At 34.7% G+C, this 20,841-nt stretch overlaps 1 protein-coding gene and 1 pseudogene across 3 annotated transcripts in view; both read right to left on the bottom strand.

Moving 5' to 3' along the window:
* The window catches only part of LOC143552725 (F-box/FBD/LRR-repeat protein At1g13570-like), a 36,233-nt gene that overhangs the window by 679 nt on the left and 14,713 nt on the right, over positions 1–20,841 (bottom strand). The window contains exons 1-3 of one of the 3 annotated variants that reach the window (XM_077042870.1): positions 5,201–5,303; positions 4,414–4,569; positions 725–1,367 (exon numbers count right to left, since the gene is read on the bottom strand). In XM_077042870.1, coding sequence (XP_076898985.1) covers positions 725–1,367; positions 4,414–4,565 — 795 coding nt within the window. In that variant the 5' untranslated portion in view covers positions 4,566–4,569; positions 5,201–5,303. Of the gene's footprint in view, positions 1–724; positions 1,368–2,143; positions 2,511–3,404; positions 3,661–3,770; positions 4,570–5,200; positions 5,304–20,841 lie in introns of those variants that run through there. The other 2 variants (XM_077042872.1, XM_077042871.1) reach the window with 2 other exon arrangements.
* Positions 19,885–20,633, bottom strand: LOC143552685 (F-box/FBD/LRR-repeat protein At1g13570-like; annotated as a pseudogene).

Below are 20,841 nucleotides of genomic sequence, written 5' to 3'. Positions count from 1 at the left end.
ATTCAAACTTGATTTTCAAGGTTAGAATTCGATTTTAAAAAATTCGATTTCGATTCGATTGTTATTCTATTTTTATATATCATTACCAAGCCCAAATGCAATATCTCATACTACTTATTTCTATTTTTTAATCTAACTTACATCGCTACCGTTAACAACCCTAACTTTTAGAGCATGTTTGGGATTGAGTTTGAAACATCTTATTGGCTTATTTGCTTTTTCAAAAAGCCAAAAAGTTAAATGGTGTGTGGCAATCACAAATATTCTTTTTATTTTAGTTTAAAAGGGTTAAAAAACAGTTTTCTAAAAGCTTCAAATCCTGACTTTTCAAAATAACTTTTTGAAAAAGGCAATAAGGCATTAAGCATTTTTCAACCTCAATACCAAACATGCTCTAAATTTTGGTCTTTTGACATATTTATAGTTTATTAATTTTTTTCCTTATTATTTTTTATGTTAAAATTAATTGGATTGTGATAGTTTAAAATTTTTTTTATTGTTTAGGGTGAATTTAAATTAAATCAAATTTATTCTAATTCGATTTGAATTCGAATTTCAAATACACATCGAATTCGAATCGAATAAATCAAATCTAAATCAAATACAAATTCAAGTAAAAAATAAAAGTTCGAAAAATTTGATTCATTCTATTCAGAAACTCGTTATTCGATCCGTTGAACACCCCAAATTATTACTAAATATTATTAATTAGTTATTATATTACCCGACATTCTTCAAAATCCAACTGAAGCTCTTGAAGTTTCGGAAGAGAATCCAGAAGCTGAAAGATAATACCGGAACTAGTGCTTGTCTCGTAATCATCACAAAACCGCAAAGATAATATTTTGAGATTTTCAAGTTTTGCAATCCCATCTAATTTTATTTTTTCCCAATCAGATATATCATCCATGGCCAAATTCTCGAGTAAGGGACACCGAGTAAAAAATTCCCCGAGTTCAAACTTCTTTTCAAACGCCACCACACACAAGTCTAAGCTCAACAGGTTTGGAAAACCATGAAAAGTAGGCGGTGGATTGAAACAACAATGACGCAGTTTCAAATGTTTCAACTCTAAACAAGAGAAAAGATGGGTAGGGAACTCGAGTTCTATATCATGCTCATTGTCACTAGTAAGATCCTTAACTCCTTTTCTCGACAAGAGCAAAATCAAATTATTAAAATCTTCGTTATTCATATCTTCAACGTCCAATAAGTCATCTATGGTGAGATCAAACTTAACAATGGCGCCTTTAAGACGAAGAATAATCCTACTTATAACATTAAAGGGATTATCTTCGTCTCGTGTTTCTAATAAATCACAGAAGTCCCTATCAAATACGAGTTGGCTAAGCAGAGTCCACTTAGACCTCCCGTTTTAGTTGACAATTGCAAAACGGCTATATAGCTGATGAAAGTTTTTCATATTTCTTTTTTACCATTTTACCCCCATAAAAATCTATATAGACCCACCATTTTTTATAAACTATATTTGACGAGTTAAGGATTTCTTGTTTCTTCTATCATTACACTTCAAGATCAATGTGTATACCATAACCCGATCCAAAACATCCTAAACACATGTAACTGATAAACATTTTTAACTGAAGTCAATTACATATAATAAAAATAAAAATGAAGTGCAAACAATTGAAGTAATTCGTGAGTTATACAACATTGGCTCGCTAAAAGGTCTAGAAATAGAGCTCGTAACAAGCCAAGCTCTAACTTGAAAAGCCACCCACGAGCCAAATTCAAGCCCTGGAACTTTTAGGGTTCTTGGGAACGGCCCATAATGAAAATAAGAACCGAACCGAATAATAAAAATACAACCAGAACAACTGAAACCGAACCATAGTAACCGCTTGATAACCGCACCGAGCTCGAGCTTTAGAAAAAGAGCTCGAAACAAGTCGAGCACAGCTCAGCTCGTTTACACCCCTACAACTAGAAAACTTGAATTGGGAAGGGGCTGTCCATTAAACATAATCATTCAAAGGTTAACATATCTTTGTGGAATGTTTTGGCTTTCGGTTGCACTACAAAGAAACTTCGATGACCTTATCAGTGCCCGAACCCAATCTACCCATACAGATCGGTAATCGATAAAACTATGAAAACCCGTAAAACCCAAAATCCGGGTAATAAACCTAAAGTAGAAAATATTCATTACACAACGAGGCCATAAATTCATACAAATACGCGTCAAATATAAGTGAAGTTCAAAACAACTAAAAAACTAGAAGAGTTCGATTGCAGCTACAGGGGAGACTTGTTGAAACTTCAATAACTCCGAAGTAAACATCAACTTTTCATCAGAAGTTAAACCCGATCGGAAACAAATTTCAATCTTGTCTAGGAAAGGGGAACATGCAAGTAAAAACTCTATCAACCGTAATTCGTTCTCTGAACCTTTCAAACATTGAAACAACACCCTACGAAGCCGCAACGGCCAGATTATATCGTCGTCTATCTGTGGAGGCGAATCAGCATTATGCAAGAATAACCAACTAGTCAGGACATGTAAAAAGGGGCCCAAAATACAAAATTACTCATATACATATGGGCAAATACCGTAAAAAACCAATATACTTTCTATTTTTTCTCATGAAAGTCCCTCCTAACAGTTTTTTGCACATAAAAGTCCTTGTACATGTAAATTTTGAACACGATGAAAAAAATTTAATAAACAACTTATTAGTGATTTTGTTATCGTTTACTTGAATGACCAAACATGAACACATGTTTGTTCATACATTTTTGTTCGTTAGTGGTGTTCATGGTTCGGTTTTAAACCGTGAAAACCATCCAAACCAGTTATCGGTTTGGTTTCACGGTTGGTTTTTATATTTAACTTTCGGTCAGTCGGTCGATTTCAAAACTTTTAAGCCGTAACGAAAGGTTGGGTTTACGGTTTATGTTGGAAGCCTGTAGGATAAAACAAGATTGAACTGTAAGATTAATATATACTTTAGTTTTTAGATATTTTGTATTATGAATAACTAACTAATTCTTTTTATACATGTAAGCTTAATGGCGTTAAAATTTAAATGTAAATTAAGTAATGAACAGATTTGCCCCCAAAATCATAAACACGGCTGCGGGCTGCCATCTATCATTCCGGCCAAACAGTTCATATGCTATATTTTTGTTTCCTTAGCTCAACCTGCTATCTAAACCAACTTTACATATTATGATATTTCCCCTAATACATATTTGATAATTGTGGTAACAATAAAGCAAAAAAAAGTTTTTTTTTTTCTTTTGTTAAATGTTAATGGGTACTGGGTCTAAATCATTCGGTTCTTGAAAGGTATGTATAAAAAAATACAAATTTATATTACATACATATAATTTTAAATAAAAAACTCGGGTCCCATGGTAGACCAGGCCTTCAACGTTTGCCCTCCACACCCTCCCATGGGCCCGTTTTGCAACCAGTATTCAAATGCAAAAATATACACGTGATTTTAAGACGAGCAGCATGATACATACCCAGTTATATGCTGAGATTTGAAGAAACAGCAGATTCGGGCAGCTCCTAATCAATTCAAAAGCGAATGAAAACATCACACCGTTGTCTAAACTTATTCTTGATAATTTAAGAACCTTGAGGCTGGGAAAGACGGTAGAGAGACTCTTGTTAGCACCGCCTTTTGTCAACTACAAAATAAGCATGTACTACGGTCAAGTTAAATTATAACTAAATATGATTACTCCTTAATTATTATTTTATATATATATATATAAACCTATATATATATTTATATTACCTGACACTCTTCAAAATCCAACTCAAGCTCTTCAAGTTTTGGAAGAGAATTCAAAAGCTCAAAGATAGTACCGGAACTTGTGGTCTCGTCATCGTCAAGATCATTAAATCGCAAAGATAATGCTTTAAGATTTTCAAGTTTTGCAATCCCATCTAGTTTTACTTTTTCCATTTCCCATAGATCGTCCATGGCCAAATTCTCAACTAAGGGACACCGAGTGAAAAATTCCCCGAGTTCAAACTTCTTTTTAAAGTCCACATACAAGTCTAAGCTCAACAGGTTTGGAAAACCATGAAAAGTAGGCGGCATATTGAAATAAAAATTACGAAGTTTCAAATGTTTCAACTCTAAACGAGAGAAAAGATGGGTAGGGAACTCGAGTTGTATACCACGCCAATTCATAATAGTGAGGTCCCTAATTCCTTTTCTCGACAATATCAAAATCAAGTTATTAATATCTTCGTTAGTAAGATATTCATAATGCAATAAGTCATCTATGGTGAGATCAAACTTAACAATGGCGCCTTTAAGACGGAGAATAATCCTACTTATAACAATAAAGGGATTATCTTCGTCTTGTGTTTCTAATAAATCAAAGAAGTCTCTATCAAATACGAGCTGGCTAAGCAGAGTCCACCTAAACCTCCAGTTTCTAGCCAAGATACTAGTCCTCATTGCATCTTGTATTGGCAACCGATCCAGAATATTAGTTATTATAATATCTGGCATATCGGTAATAAAATCTTCAGGTGCAAGCTTGGATGCTTTTTGTGTCGTCCCGTGAATGAGTTCCATTATTCTAACAAGAAGACATGCATCAATCATAAACAAATGTTAGAAAGAATTTATAAATCCAAAATAACAATAGAAATGGTTTCGTTTCAGTTCGGCTTGATTTTTTTAGTTGTTGGTTTTAGTCTCGATATTTTAGTTTCGTTTCAATTCGGTTTCATTTGGAATCAATGGCGTGTTTATTTCAAACGGTTCAGTAACAAACGACTTCATTCACCCCATTTTCATAACTAACGCTTGTGTTTGTTTTATTTGTTGCTTGATTTACTCAGAGGAACCTATTCTGACCCGTTACGCAACCTGCCTCGGTCCATTCTGACTAGGGATGAGCTCGGTACCAGACCGGTACTGAATGTACCTTCCCGAAAATCGTCAAAAATGGGTACCCAAATTTACAAAGGAAATATATAATTTTCATATAGCCATGACATTGATATATATACAGATGTTACATAGGATTAGAATTTAAAATCCAAATTTACAATATTTATGAAGATAGGTTCTAAAACTAGACAAGATTTTAAAAAAAAAAGTGTGACAAAACAAAACCCTAGATTAGATTATTCACAAACATAACAACAACCTAGTATAAGATACAAATGTCTACAGACAGACAATGATGAAACACATGTTCTAACATTAGAAGACAGCATAAACCTTATCCGATGAAACTGAACTCCGGCGGACACGACACACTACGCGACGGTTAAGTCTCTGGTTGGTTGGGGATGATTAGTTTCAAACACACCACTGCCTCTGTTTATTTTTCCATTTTAAATAATTATATCTTTGTTTATTTATCTATGCTATATATATAAAGCATGAGTAAGGGACCTTTAATTTTTAAAAGGTATCAAATTTGTTGTTTTTAGTACAAACTACAATGCATAAATTTAAGACATTTAAGGGGCAATTTTGTCTTTTGACAATTTTGTCTTTTAGCATACGGTTGATTTTTAATTTATTCAAAATTAACTACAAGTTTGGTCCTTTAACTTTAGTCATATTTTGTTAACTTATATAATAGTTACATATATACCCCTTATTTTAAACTAACGACCCCGACGACGTTTAAATGTTTATAACTTTTTCACACGCTAATATTTTTTTAAAAACATTATACCATAAAAACGAGTATTTTATTATTTTTAATTTGAGTATGGTATTGCTATACTTTTTCTATTTTAAAAACTTACCGTGTTACCTGATTACCATTAAAGACCGGCAAATGAATCGGTCAGGTTCGAGTCATGGGTCTACAAGGTTAAGGTTGGAATGAGTAAATACAAAAAGGTTAATTTGGTTTGGAACGGGACGGGTTTGGGTTGAAAGGGGTCAAGTCATAACGAATTTCGGGTTAGAACAGTGTCAAACGGAACTGGTTGCGGGTCAAGACGAGTTCAATGCAGCGTTAAGTGCGCATCGACACCTGATTGCATGTGTACAATCATTGTGTGACGTGCTAACTAATACCAGCTAAGATTCCAATGCCGAAATACGAACATACTATCTTCGGGTTACACACATACTATTGTGAAGCCACGCGCATACAGAAACGGTTTCACCAGTTATGCATCCGATGACATGTTTGCATGTATATCGCGCCGCATCGCGCGGGCACGTAACTAGTCTATTATTATGTTTTTGTTAAATTGACCCGACCCTAAATTGAATATCGGTTTATGTTCACTTTTGGATGAATCCCTCTACTTAATGTTTTATGTTCGTTTGTTTGTGTTTATTTATGTTCTTTATGTTAAGAGATGCGCAAACTGGGTATTTTAAGGAACCGGGTAGGAACCAGTTTCGAAATGGTCAACAAAAGTCAAAACCGGGTCGGGTAGAAACCGGTTATGGGTATATTAGGTATTTGACCGGGTCTTTATTCGGTTAATTGTTTGGGTTTCTTATCTGGTTTCGGGTTTTTTTTCATAGAATTCCTACCTATTTATCAACCCAGATAAGATTCTGGTTACTCGGTTATTCAGGTCGGGTTAATCGGTATTCAGGCATTTAAATACAAGCTGTAGTGAATACTTTACAATATGATCTTTCAAATTGTATTAACCAAACCGAATGCTACCTTTGGGTTTTGGGTTCCATTTTATTCGTGCTCAGGTAAAAACGCTCCTAATTATAACCGTAGGTTCAAGATCAGTTTGGCATTCCACACAAAAGGAAAACCGAGTTGAGACCTATAGAACACAGTTTGGTGAAACAGGTTTGTAACTTAAAAAAGACGACTACTGCAAAACCGCAATATAACTAGTTGTCGGAAGTCAGTTTTGGGCTATATAAGCCTTTACCTATTCTAAAGCCAAGATTTATTTTTTCTATCAAGTAGAGGTGCACAAATCGGTTTTTTTAAAAAAACCGGTTCGGTTATTAACCGGACCGGTTTTTTTTGGCCCGGAAAAAAACCGGTTCGGTTAATAACCGGACCTGTTAATAACCGGTTTTTGTATCTGAAAACCCTAACCGGTCTAACCGGTTAGGACCGGTTTAGGAACCGGTTAGAACCGGTTAATAAACCGGTTTTTTTATTAACCGGTTTTTTAATAACCGGTCTAACCGGTTAACCGGTTTTTTTTTTTTTTTTTTTTTTAAATAACCATTATTTTTTCACAGTATAAACAAACCGGTAACTACAAGGCAAACCGGTAACTACAAGGCAAAACGGACTGACTCCATTCTTTGCTTTCGTTGTTAGGGTTCTTTGCTTGGAAGATTAAAAACACATAACTTTCATTTATAGCTTTTACATTAAAAATACAAACATTAAATCGTTATCGCATATTCGTAACTCAAAAATACAAACATTAAAGAATGCTTAGACACGATTACATTAACAACTTGCTGTTTCTTACTCATTATTTTCTTCGCTACCCGATCCCGAGCTATTCCTTAGGTAATCGTCGTACGCGGCTTCTTCATCGGTCATTGGTTGAGTGTGTCCTTGATTGACCTCGTCTTCATACAAGCCCGCCTCATAGTCCATTTCCCCCTCGAGTGAGCGTTGATGTTGTGCCCTATCTAAAGAGTCCAAGTAATCCTTGTAGCAAATCGACATCTCTACAGCTGGTGGAGTGAGTCGAGTCCTCCTAATCGATATAACCCTGCCAGAAACAGAAAAAGCAGACTCCGAAGCTACCGTGGAAGCTTGGACCGTTAGTAAATCTTTGGCCATGGCGGCGAGGATCGGAAACTCATCCTCCTTACCTCTCCACCAAGCCAGCAAATCAAGACTTCTAAATTCATCCGGAGTCATGTGTTTCACAAAGTTGGTACCACCATACCTTCCAAGTTCACTGCTTGGGGTGTTTACCTTTTGACGTTTACCGGCGTCTTCCCAAATCATGTAGTACATCCCCATTTCAAGGTCGGTTTGGGATTGGGATTGGGCAACAGCTCTTAACGAGTCATGAATTTGGGAAGACGACCCGTATTTTGTAAGGTAAACATCATACATGTTAGACAAGGTGGTGTTGAAAGCATTCTTTAAAGTTTGGTTATAATAGGGGTTTTGATCGTCGTTTAACTCTAGCTCATCACAAATTTTTTCTATTAAAGCTTCAACACCACCAACATTGATGCAAGGGTTTAACGCAGCAGCACATGTCAAAACAGCGGGTAGTTGTTGAAAATATTTTCTAAATTTTTCTTTCATTTTTACACCCATATCAAAATAAGGTGCACCCCTACAATGAAGTTCACTCAACTTTGTGCACATGACAGCAATTTTTGGTAAAGCAATGGGGCTTGTTGGATAGTAAACCCCGGATAAACTAGTTGTGCAAGATTTAAAAATTTGAAGGACCTCCGTAACGATCTCAATCAATAACCAGTTTCTAGGATCGTACGGTGCACATTTACCCCTACTTGACAAAATTTGATGAAACGCAACTAGTGATTCTTTTTGTTGGATGGCTTTCTCAAACATATCACAAGTCGAGTTCCATCTTGTTGGACAATCCCAATTTGGCCCCAACCATTGACAATTAGCTTCTACACAAAATTTTTTGTATCTTGAAAATGTTTTATTGTTGCTAAAAACATCTCGTAACATTCTTTTAAAATTGTTTCTTTGCGTTTCGATCACGTTTAACCCATCTTGCACGGCCAAGTTGATAATATGTGCAATGCATCGGCTATGAAAAAACGCTCCATCACAAATAGGTTTATACTTTAATTTTAAATGGCCAACCGCGGCCGTATTGTTGGACGCGTTATCAAACGAAATTGAAAAGATTTTATGTTCAATCTTGTATTGTCGAATGACTTTATCCAAGAGTTTAAAAATATTTCTACCCGCCGTGTGCGGGTAATCAAACAATTGAAACGCAACGGTTCGTTTCATCATTTGCCACGACTCGGGGTCAACCCAATGAGCCGTCACACAAATGTATGAGTCGGGCGAACCATTAGGTACCGACCACACATCCGTTGTTAAGTTTACACCAGTTTGTAAGTTTGAAAAGCATGAAATTAGTTCGGATTTAGCGTTTTTCCAAGCTTTAAGACAATCTCTTCTAAGGGTCGAACGACTTACGTGTTGGTAGCGTGGTTGAACATACTTTTGCATCATCTCCGTGAATTGAGGGTTGTCGAAGTGGTTGAAAGGAAGTGTTTGTTGAATCACAAAGTTTGAAAACTGTTGACGTACCGCTTCAAGGTCGTACGTAACCACCGTTCCTTGATTCGTCATCTCCGGCTGCGAACTACTTCCCGATTCGTCCTTCAAGGCCTTGCAAAAGGGCCTTTGCACATGCGCTTTTAAAGTGGAGTTTGCATCTTTGCCATAAAACTTCAAACAATGTTTGCATCGAGCTTTTTGGCTACCGTTAGACATTTCGCATAGGTCGAAATGTTGCCAAACATCTTGGTTTCGTTTCGTGGGGATGACCCGAACGACCGTTTCTCCCGTGTTCGAGGCACCCATGTTGACGGATGAAGCAGCACTTTGGGAGGCCATGATAATCGACTACGAAATAAGAGCGTATGGAGTGGTAATGTGGTATAATTGAGCGTGAGATAACAAAATAATCGCGTATGAAATAGACGTTTAGAGCGTTTGGAGCGTTTGAGGTTGTATAAACGAGTGTGATCTAACCAATACCCAACCTAAACTATATATAGATGTTTGTGGGGGTAATATGGTAAAAAAAAAAAACGGTCAAAAACAAAAAAAACGGCTATATAGCCGTTTCACAACGGATATAAACCGGTTTTTAACCGGTTAACCGGTTACTAAAAAACCGGTTAACCGGTTTTTCTATAACGGTCATAAACCGGTTTATAGAAAAACCGGTTATTTAGTAACCGGTTATTTAAAAAAACCGGTTTTTTTTATAACCGGTTTGAAAACCGGTTTGGGCTCTAAAAAGTATAACCGATATACAAACCGGCAGTTTGTAAACCGGTCAAACCGGTTTTAAAAAAACCGGTTTTTAAAAAAACCGGTTTCCGGTTTAAACCGGCAAACCGGTTCGAGGACCGGTTTTTTTGACCACCTCTACTATCAAGCACTACACATGAAGATTCATTTACACAAAAACAATACCGGCAAACCGGTTCCCGGTTTAAACCGGCAAACCGGTTCGAGGACCGGTTTTTTTGACCACCTCTACTATCAAGCACTACACATGAAGATTCATTTACACAAAAACAATTTTAACTAAAGTAAATTATATAATAAAACAATGTTGTACTGGGGAGGGGTTAGGTGGACGACTGCCTAAGGCCCACTCACCCCAGAGGCCAATAATTATTAAAAAAATATATATATAATTTATATATAAACTTATTTTTAAAACAAAAAACTTATAAAATGTTTCTTTGGTGCAACGAAAGAGTGTTGGTATGAGAACAAATGCTTTAAGTTCAATTTCTAGGATTTACGCTTTTTATTAATTTCAAGGACCAATTTCTTTTTACCCGACCCTTGAACTTTAGGGGTTCTTGGGAACAACTCATAATAAATAATAAAAAACATCGAAAAATAAAAATAAAAATAAAAATAAAATCAGAGCAACTGACACCGAGCCATAGTAACCGCTTGATAATCGTGCCGAGCTCGAGCTTTATAAAAAAACTTGAAACAAGTCGAGCTCGGGTCGGTTTGTTTGCATCCCTACTACTAATTTGCGTTATCAGTACCGAAACTGATCTACCCATACAGGTCGGTAATTGATAAAACTATGAAAACCCGTAAAACCCAAAATCCGGGTAGTAAACCTAGAGTAGAAAATATTCATTACACAACGAGGCCATAATTTGATACAAATACGCGTCAAATATAAGAGAAATTCAAAACAACTAAAACTCGAAGAGTTCGATTGCAGCTATACGGGAGATTCGATGAAACTTCAATAACTCCAAAGTAAACTTCAACTTCTCATCAGAAGTTAAAACCGAGCGGAAACAAATTTCAATCTTGTCTAGGAAAGGGGAGCATGCAAGTAAAAACTCTATCAACCGTAATTCATTCTCTGAACCTTTTGAGCATTGAAACAACACCCTACGAAGCCGCAACGGCCAGATTATATTGTCGTCTATCTGTGGAGCCAAATCGTCATTCTGCAAGAATAAACAAATACATATTTGATAATTGTGGTAACAAAAGTTTTTTTTTCTTTTGTTCAATGTTAATGGGTATTGGGCCTAAATCATTCGGTTCTAGAAATGTATGTATATAATATTAAAAATTTATATTACATATATATAATTGTTTTCAAAAACTCGGGCCCCGTGGGAGACAGGGCCTTCAGCGGTCGCCCTCCCATGTAGGGGTGTTCATCGGGTCAATCCGATCGGGTTCGGGTTAATCAGGTCGGGTTTTCCTTAAAAAATATCTGGCCCGCAACCGACCCTATTAAGGTTCGGGTTATTCAGGTTCTGGGTTAGTCAGGTTGGTCGGGTTACCATGTTACTTTATGATTTTAAGTTGTTTTTTTGTGTTCTTAACTTGTAGGTTGCAAAATTTCTTATTCCATTCAATATCCAATTTCTTTTACAAGTAATTATATTATAATTACATATATAGGCCTGTAAACGAACCAAACGGACATGAACAAAGGCATGTCCGTGTTCGTTCATTTAACTTTTAACGAACACGAACACTTAATCGAACAAATATTCTTGTTCATGTTCGTTAGTTAAAAATTAAACATGTTCGTTTATTTAAAATCTAACCGAACAACTCATGAACATAAATGAAAATAATTAAACAAAGATAAACAAACATGAATGGCATATATGTACATACATTAATGAACACAAACATACATAAACAAACATAAATGAACGCATTTAAATAAACAAAAACAAACAAATATAAAACATATTAGGGTGTTATAATTTCTAAATGCAAATAATATTGAATAATTTTCTGTTAATATGTAAACGAACATGAATGAACGAAGACAAACTTAAACGAACGATCATAGATGAACGTTCACGAACATAAATGAACGAGTGAAACATGTGTTCATGTTCGTTTGTTTAATTAAATGAACACAGCATAAATAAACTTTCCACCGAACGTTTCATGAACAATCAGAATAATTAACTCCTTTATAGTGCTTACAATATTGCCTTTATAGTGCTTATTTCATCTTTTCATCATTGTATTTAAAGTTAAGTATTACCACTAATCGGGTTAACCCGAAACCCGACTTGTTTCAAAAAAAAGAACCCGAAACCCGACCCTATTAACAATTCGGGTTAACCCGAATAACCCAATTAATATTTTTTGACCCTATTTAACCCGACCCGAATTAGCTTATTCGGGTTCGGGTCGGGTTGGGTTAATTGGGCTCAGGTATTTTGTGCACCCTTACTCCCATGGGCCGGTCTTGCAATTAGTATTCAAATGCAAAACTCTACACGTGATTTTAAGACGAGCAACATGATACATACCGAGTTAGCTGTTGTCATTTCAAGAAACAGCAGCCTCGGGCAGCTCCTAATTAATTCAAAAGCAAATGAAAACACCACGCCATTGTCTAAACGTATTCTTGATAATTTAAGAACCTCGAGACTTGGAAAGACGGTAGAGAACCTCTTGTTAGCACCACCGCCTTTTGTCAACTACAAAATAAACATGCACCACGGTCAAGTTAGATTATAACTATTAACTAAATATTATTACTACTTAGTTATTATATATATAATATATATATATATATATATATATATGTATAGGGTGGATGTCATTTAAGAACTATCAAATTTTGTGAGAACTTAAATAACTCATCTGGATCATTCATTGATTGATCAATGGCTGAAAATGTTTGTGGCAGATATGTAAATATATAGAGAAATAGGGAGATTAATTTAAAGCAAATGAAGCATTGTTGGGGTATTATCGTAAATTATTCACGTAACTTCTCATGAATTTTCTTCCTTCTTTTTGGCAAATATTCTCTCTCTATGGATCATATCATTTTTAATATGATTGACAAATTAAAAAGGAAAAAAAAGCAACAGTGGCCAACGACGAAAGTCTTTATGGGACCTCCATTTATTATCTTCCTAAAATCATTGAAAGGTGATGATACTATTTGACTTGCGATTTTGCATTGGATTTTTTTGTCTTCATAACTTTATTAAATTAAAACACAAGCCCAATGCTCAGTTTGCATGACCAACAAGTCCATCAAGTCGAACACCAAAACAAACAACTTACATGTATTTACACGAGTCAGTTAAACACTACACCCAGACCTGTAGCTATTGTGTTGGCATAAAAAGGAGTATTGTTGTGAACCACCGACACTATTTATGTATGACACATTTCAATTTTGTCAAAGTCTTTGGCCACAAGAACACTCAAGATATATTTAATAGTCATGTTTGTCTCCTATATATTTACCTTTTGTGTAGTATAAATACTACGACGATGGAAATGAAATATCATCCCAGTAAGATTAATAATCCTTACATTCCTTATTCCCTTGTCTCTTGTTAACTTCAAAGTTCATATATTATTCTAATAAGCTTGTTATAGTTAGAGCTAATATTGTAACACGTTATCAGCACGAGCCGCTTATATCCTAATCAAGAAAGGTAATAGACACAAAGGTATCTACATAAGCATCATAAACACTTCTTTAATTATGTACATTGAAAATATATCTATGCATATACATATACTAAGTAATAACAATAATGTGTATAAACATTGTTATTAAAATTTGATAACCATTCTAATTTTTATATGCACACTAATATATCATTTAAAAGTTTGATTTATTTACACTAACAATTTTATTCTTATTATTATGCATAATAATTATATATTTTATAAAATAAACTGTATTTATTATCTTATTTATTATCTTACTTTAAAATAATTAATATTATATATACACACACATACAAACGGTAATGTTACCGTTATAAAACGGTAATATAGCCGTTGTAAAACGGTTATAAATTTTCACTATAAATAACCAATTATTAACCCCATTTCATTTACAACAAACATTCTTCTTATTAAATTTATCCAAGATAAAGTTTTCAAAATGATTCACCCGGTTTTGCTGTTGGTCACTATAATGCTTATACTACTTCTCATTCTAATTTTTAATCTCCCATCTGAAGATTTCGGCATTTTCTTTTTCTTTTATATGTTTATAGCTCTACCAATGTATTGTATCTCATTGTTGATTGATATATATGGATTCTAATATTTATCTTATTATTTGCTCTATTATGTTTAGCAACAAAATGTCAAATATAGCAAAACTCGAATTCCCCGCACTCAACATTTCTGGAGAAAATTATATGTCTTGGACAGCAAATGTCAAAAGACATTTAAAATCTATGGATGTGTTAGAAACAATCCAAAAATACAATGATTGCTCTGACCAGGATAAAGCAAGAGCTGATGTTTTCATCCATAAACATATTGATGAATTACTACAGCATGAGTATTTTAATTATGATAACCCATATATGATATGGGAAGATTTGAAAAGCAGATTCGGTCATCTAAGGGAATTTTTACTTCCTACTTCTAGAGATGAATGTAACAGTCTTAGGTTCCAAGATTTTAAGAGGGTAAATGATTACACCTCTGCTTTATACCAAATTTGTTCAAAGCTAGAATTTTGTGGGTATCCCGTAACAGAGGAAGAAAAGTTAGAGAAAACTTTCTCCACATTTCATGCATCAAACATAAACTTGCAAACACATTATCGTTTGCAGAATTTTAGGAGATACTCTGATCTAAATGCATTGTTCCTTGTAGCAGAGAAAAATAATGAATTATTGATGAAAAATCATCAATCTCGTCCCACGGGTTCATTAGCAATACCAGAAGCACATGTTGCTCACAAAAGTTCTCATAAAAATTCTGGTCATAAATGGGAACAAAGTCGAGGACGAGGCCGTGGTCATTTTGACAAAAGACATTTTAATGATCGTAAGATTTCATTCAAATGGAACAATAATTCTTACGGTCGTGGTCGTGGCCGTGGTCGTAACCAGAGAGCCAATAATTATCATGTCCCACACAATACCAATTCCAACCACCAAAATAAATGGAATGAAGCTGGTAGGTCCGAAAACAATGGCACTTCATGTTTTAGATATGGAAGTACAAACCACTGGGCAAAGGCTTGTTGCACAACTCCACATCTGTGTGAACTGTACCAAGCCTCTCTAAAAGGAAAAGAGAAAGAAGTGAACCATGTTGATAACTTTAATAATATCAATGCTGAGCTGAGCGTTGAAGACTTTGAGGTGGAACTTTGAAACAAAGTCGCTTGACTACTATAAGTAGATGCAATTATTAAGTGTGTTCTCATTATCTTTAATTATGTAGTTCCTCTTTCATGTACTACTTGTGTTTCAATTAAATAAAGTTCTTATTAAAATATCATATGTCTTCGTTATACACTTATTATTTTTTCTTGATATTTTTCAATATTTAAAATGAAAATCACCGGAGCACAAGATCAAACAAATGAAGAAGATATATGTATAGCGGATAGTGGAGCCACGCATACTGTACTTAGATCTAAAAAATATTTTTATAAACTGAAACCAACAAAATGGATCATCAATACAATATCAGGTCCTACAAACTTGATAGAAGGAGTGGGAAAAGCTAATTTAGCATTACCAAATGGTACAAAGCTCAAAATAGAAAATGCTTTATTTTCCCCAAAATCAACAAGAAATTTGTTGAGTTTCAGAAACATATATCATAATGGATATGATACTCAGTCAAGGACTGTTAGTAATGAAAAATATTTGCATATCATAAGCAAAGATCAAATATTGGAAAAATTGCCAATGCTCCATTCTGGTTTGCATTATACATATATAAATGTGCCTCAAGCACATATGGCAATCAAAGAAAATTGTTGCGATTCTAGTATCATAAACTTATGGCATGACAGATTAGGCCATCCAGGATCCACAATGATGAAAAGGATCATTGAAAATACACATGGGCATCCACTGAAAGGTCAAAAGATCCACAAAATAGATAAAATGCCTCAATGTACATCTTGTTCTCTTGGAAAATTAATTACAAGGCCTTCGCCATTAAAATTCGATAAAGAAACACCAATGTTTCTTGAAAGAATTCAAGGTGACATATGTGGACAAATTCATCCACCATGTGGACCATTTAGATACTTCATGGTCTTAATAGACGCATCCAGCAGATGGTCTAATATCTCTTTATTATCGACTCGTAATGTTGCTTTTGCAAAATTTTTTGCTCAAATTATCAAATTACGTGCACATTTTCCGGATTATACCATTAAAAGAGTAAGGCTTGATAATGTGGGAGAATTTACATCACATGATTTTGATGATTATTGCATGTCTGTGGGGATTGTTGTAGAACACCCTGTTGCTCATGTACACACACAAAATGGCTTAGCCGAGTCGTTGATCAAACGCCTACAGCTAATAGCTAGACCATTAATAATGAGGACAAAACTCCCTGTTTCTATTTGGGGTCATGCAATTATGCATGCTGGATCATTAATCCGTGTGAGACCAAGTGCAAATCATAAATACTCTCCCACACAACTTGTTTATGGAAATGAGCCAAATATCTCTCATCTTAGAATTTTTGGGGGTGCTGTGTATGTTCCTATTGCACCGTCACAACGCACAAAAATGGGTCCCCAAAGAAGGTTGGGAATATATGTTGGATATGAAACGTCTTCCATCATAAGATACCTTGAATCTTTAACAGGTGATGTATTTACAGCACGTTTTGCTGATTGCCATTTTAACGAGACAATGTTCCCGGCATTAGGGGGGAGAAATGAAAAGGCAAGAAAGAGATATATCATGGTGTGTGCCATCATTGTTACACCTAGACCCAAGATCAAAACAAAGTGAGACAGAGGTTCAAAAAATAATACATCTACAAGAAATTGCAAATCAGTTACCTGATGCATTTACTGATATAAACAGGGTCACTAAATCTCATATACCAGCTGCTAATGCTCCAGCTCGAGTTGAGATTCTAAGCAAGCAAAACCATAATAATGCACCTCATGAATCTCAAAAACGTTTAAAACGGGGAAGGCCAATCGGTTCAAAGGATAAAAATCCTCGAAAAAGAAAGGGCTCTGAAAAGGATACTGACCCTAAGGAAGGAATGATCGAAAAAACCTTCCCTCAGGAAAAAATAAATGATATAACATTTCCTCAGGAAGGAATAAATGATTCCAATAAAGAATTGTCAATCAACTATGATCAATCACATAAAATGTGGGATCGAGATGAAATGGAAAATATTGATGATATATTTTCTTATTCTGTGGCAAGTGATATCATGGAAGAAAATGATGACCCTGAACCAAAATTTGTAGATGATTGTAAAAATCGACAAGATTGGAACAAATGGTAAGATGCAATGCAAGCTGAATTAAATTCCCTAAATAATCGAAAGGTTTTTGGACTTATTGTCATTACACCAAAGTCAATGAAACCTGTAGGATATAAATGGGTTTTTGTGAGAAAACGAAATGAGAAAAATGAAGTTACAAGATATAAAGCAAGACTTGTAGCTTAAGGTTTTTCTCAGAGGCCAGGAATTGACTATGAAGAAACGTATTCTCCTGTCATTGATGCTATTACGTTTAGATATTTAATCAGCTTAGCAGTCTCTAAAAATTTAGAGACGCGTCTTATGGATGTCACAGCTTACTTGTATGGATCACTAGATAGTGACATCTATATGAAAATTCCCGAAGGATTTAAACTCCCCGAAGCTATAAGCTCAAAGCCTAAGGAAATGTATTCCATTAAGTTACAAAGATCCTTGTATGGACTGAAACAATCTGGAAGGATGTGGTACAATCGTTTGAGTGATTATTTGATAAGCAAAGGATACACAAATAATCTTATTTGTCCATGCGTCTTCATCAAGAAGACAACATCAGGATATGTGATCATAGCTGTGTATGTTGATGATCTAAATTTAATTGGGACACAAAAAGAAATTAATGAAGCAATTGCTCTTTTAAAGAAAGAATTCGAAATGAAAGATCTTGAAAAATCAAATATTGTCTTGGTTTACAAATTGAGCATATGCATAATGGGATACTTGTGCATCAGTCATTATACTGAGAAACTCTTAAAACGTTTCAATATGGACAAAGCAAATCCTTTAAGCATACCAATGGTTGTTAGATCACTCAATGTTGACAATGATCCATTTCGTCCTTGCGAAGATAATGAAGAGATTCTTGGTCCCGAAGTACCATACCTCAGTGCAATTGGAGCACTTATGTATCTTACTAACTGTACAAGACCTGACATTTCTTTTGCAGTTAATTTATTGGCAAGATTCAGTTCATCCCCTACTAAAAGACATTGGAATGGCATTAAACATATTTTTCGGTATTTAAAAGGAACTGCTGATTTAGGTTTATTTTATCCTAACAATTCAAAAGAAGGGTTAGTTGGTTATGCAGATGCAGGTTATTTATCTGATCCCCATAAAGCAAAATCTCAAACTGGATATGTATTTAAGAATGGAGGAAATGCGATTTCATGGCGTTCTCAGAAACAAACACTCATTGCAACATCTTCAAATCATGCTAAAGTCATTGCATTGCATGAAGCTTCAAGAGAATGTGTATGGTTAAGATCTATGTCACGACACATATTGATTTCTTGTGGACTAGAGAAAGATCGAATTCCAACTCCTATCTATGAAGATAATGCAGCTTGTGTCTCGCAAATGAAGGAAGGGTATATCAAAAGTGACAGAACAAAGCATATACCACCAAGATACTTTGAGTATACTCGAGACCTTATTAAAGACAATCAGGTTGAGATTAGATATGTCCAGTCCAACAACAACTCAGCTGATCTTTTCACAAAAGCACTTCCCACAGCAACATTCAGGAAACATGTTCATGATATTGGCATGCGCCATGTACGGACAATGTAACGACCTGCAATATGAGGGGGAGCTATATACTGCACTCTTTTTCCCTTAGCTAAAGTTTTTTTCCCATTGGGTTTTTCTTTAGCAAGGTTTTTAATGAGACAGTACTTCAAGACCCCGAAGTTTTGAAAATGTGTCATCCAAGGGGGAGTGTTGTGAACCACCGACACTATTTATGTATGACACATTTCAATTTTGTCAAAGTCTTTGGCCACAAGAACACTCAAGATATATTTAATAGTCATGTTTGTCTCCTGTATATTTACCTTTTGTGTAGTATAAATACTACGACGATGGAAATGAAATATCATCCCAGTAAGATTAATAATCCTTACATTCCTTATTCCCTTGTCTCTTGTTAACTTCAAAGTTCATATATTATTCTAATAAGCTTGTTATAGTTAGAGCTAATATTATAACAAGTATTTATTAATTTTTGATAATCTATTGTTCATTTATTACTAGTATATTTTTTATATATACCCACTAAGAGCATTCACATCCCATCCCCTAAATTTATGTGAGGAGAGTATGTAAATTATAGAGTGAGGTTTTGAGTGGTTGTGAGTGTAAATTATAGGGTGAAAAGAAAAATGTAGTAATTTTTTGTAAATTTGGGGAAACATTTGGGGAACATTGTTTGTCTCTATTTATTTTTTAATATTTGTTGGATTGGTTGTGAGTAGATGAGAGAGAAAACTGTAATGATAAATGTATAATAAATATTATTTAATTGAACAGGTGAGAGAAATGTAGTGTTTTTTAGTGTAATTATAGGGATAAGGATGGGGAATGGGATGAGAATACTCTAACCACCGAGAACATATATGGTATACACTCCTAAGCAACTATTTATATGCGTTCCTCTAAGGGAGCACATATGTAAAAAGTTCAGAAGATAGTACTGGAACTTGTGGACTCGTCATCGTCAAGATCATTAAATCGCAAACATAATATTTTGAGATTTTCAAGTTTTGCAATCCCGTCTAGTTTTACTTTGTCCCATTCAAATAAATCATCCATGGCCAAACTCTCAACTAAGGGACACCGAGTGAAAAAATCCCCGAGTTCAAACTTCTCTTTAAACTCCACACACAAGTCTAAGCTCAACAGGTTTGGAAAACCATGAAAAGTAGGCGGCGAATTGAAATAAAAATTACGAAGTTTCAAATGTTTCAACTCTAAACAAGAGAAAAGATGGGTAGGCAACTCAAGTTGTATATCATGCGCATTCTCAATAGTGAGATCCTTAACTCCTTTTCTCGACAACAACGAAATCAAATTATTAAAGTCTTCATTATTAATATCTTCAACATCCAATAAGTTATCTATGGTGAGATCAAACTTAGTAATGGCACCTTTAAGATTAAGAAAAATCCTGCTTATAACCCTAAAGTGATTATCTTCGCTCTTTGTTTTTAATAAACTATAGAAATGATGTATATCAAATACTAGTTGGCTAAGCAAAGTCCACTTAAACCTCTAGTTTCTAGCCAAGATACTGGTCCTCACTGCATCATGTATTGGCAACCAATCCAGAATATTAGTTATTATAATATCTGGCATATTGCTAATAAAATCTTCAGGTGCAAACTTGGATCCTTTACGTGTCGTCCCGCCAATGAGTTCCATTATTCTAACAAGAACACACGTATTAATCATATATACTTATATAGGCATGACATTCATCACAGATGCCAAACAGGATTTATAAATTCAAATTTAATACATACATACATATATAGAGTTTAGATCAAATCATCAAATACAAATTTAATTAATGTGCTAACTGTGTGAATCAAGTAGTGTAATTGTATATAAAACGTAGTGTAATTACATAATTACACT

The sequence above is a fragment of the Bidens hawaiensis genome, unplaced genomic scaffold (assembly GCF_021521415.1).
Source record: "Bidens hawaiensis isolate Kalapana, Puna unplaced genomic scaffold, B.hawaiensis_p1.1 tig00017009_1, whole genome shotgun sequence".
In the NCBI taxonomy this organism is placed as follows: domain Eukaryota; kingdom Viridiplantae; phylum Streptophyta; class Magnoliopsida; order Asterales; family Asteraceae; genus Bidens; species Bidens hawaiensis.
Note: the sequence above shows the minus strand (reverse complement) of the source record. Positions and strands in the feature narration are given on the sequence as shown.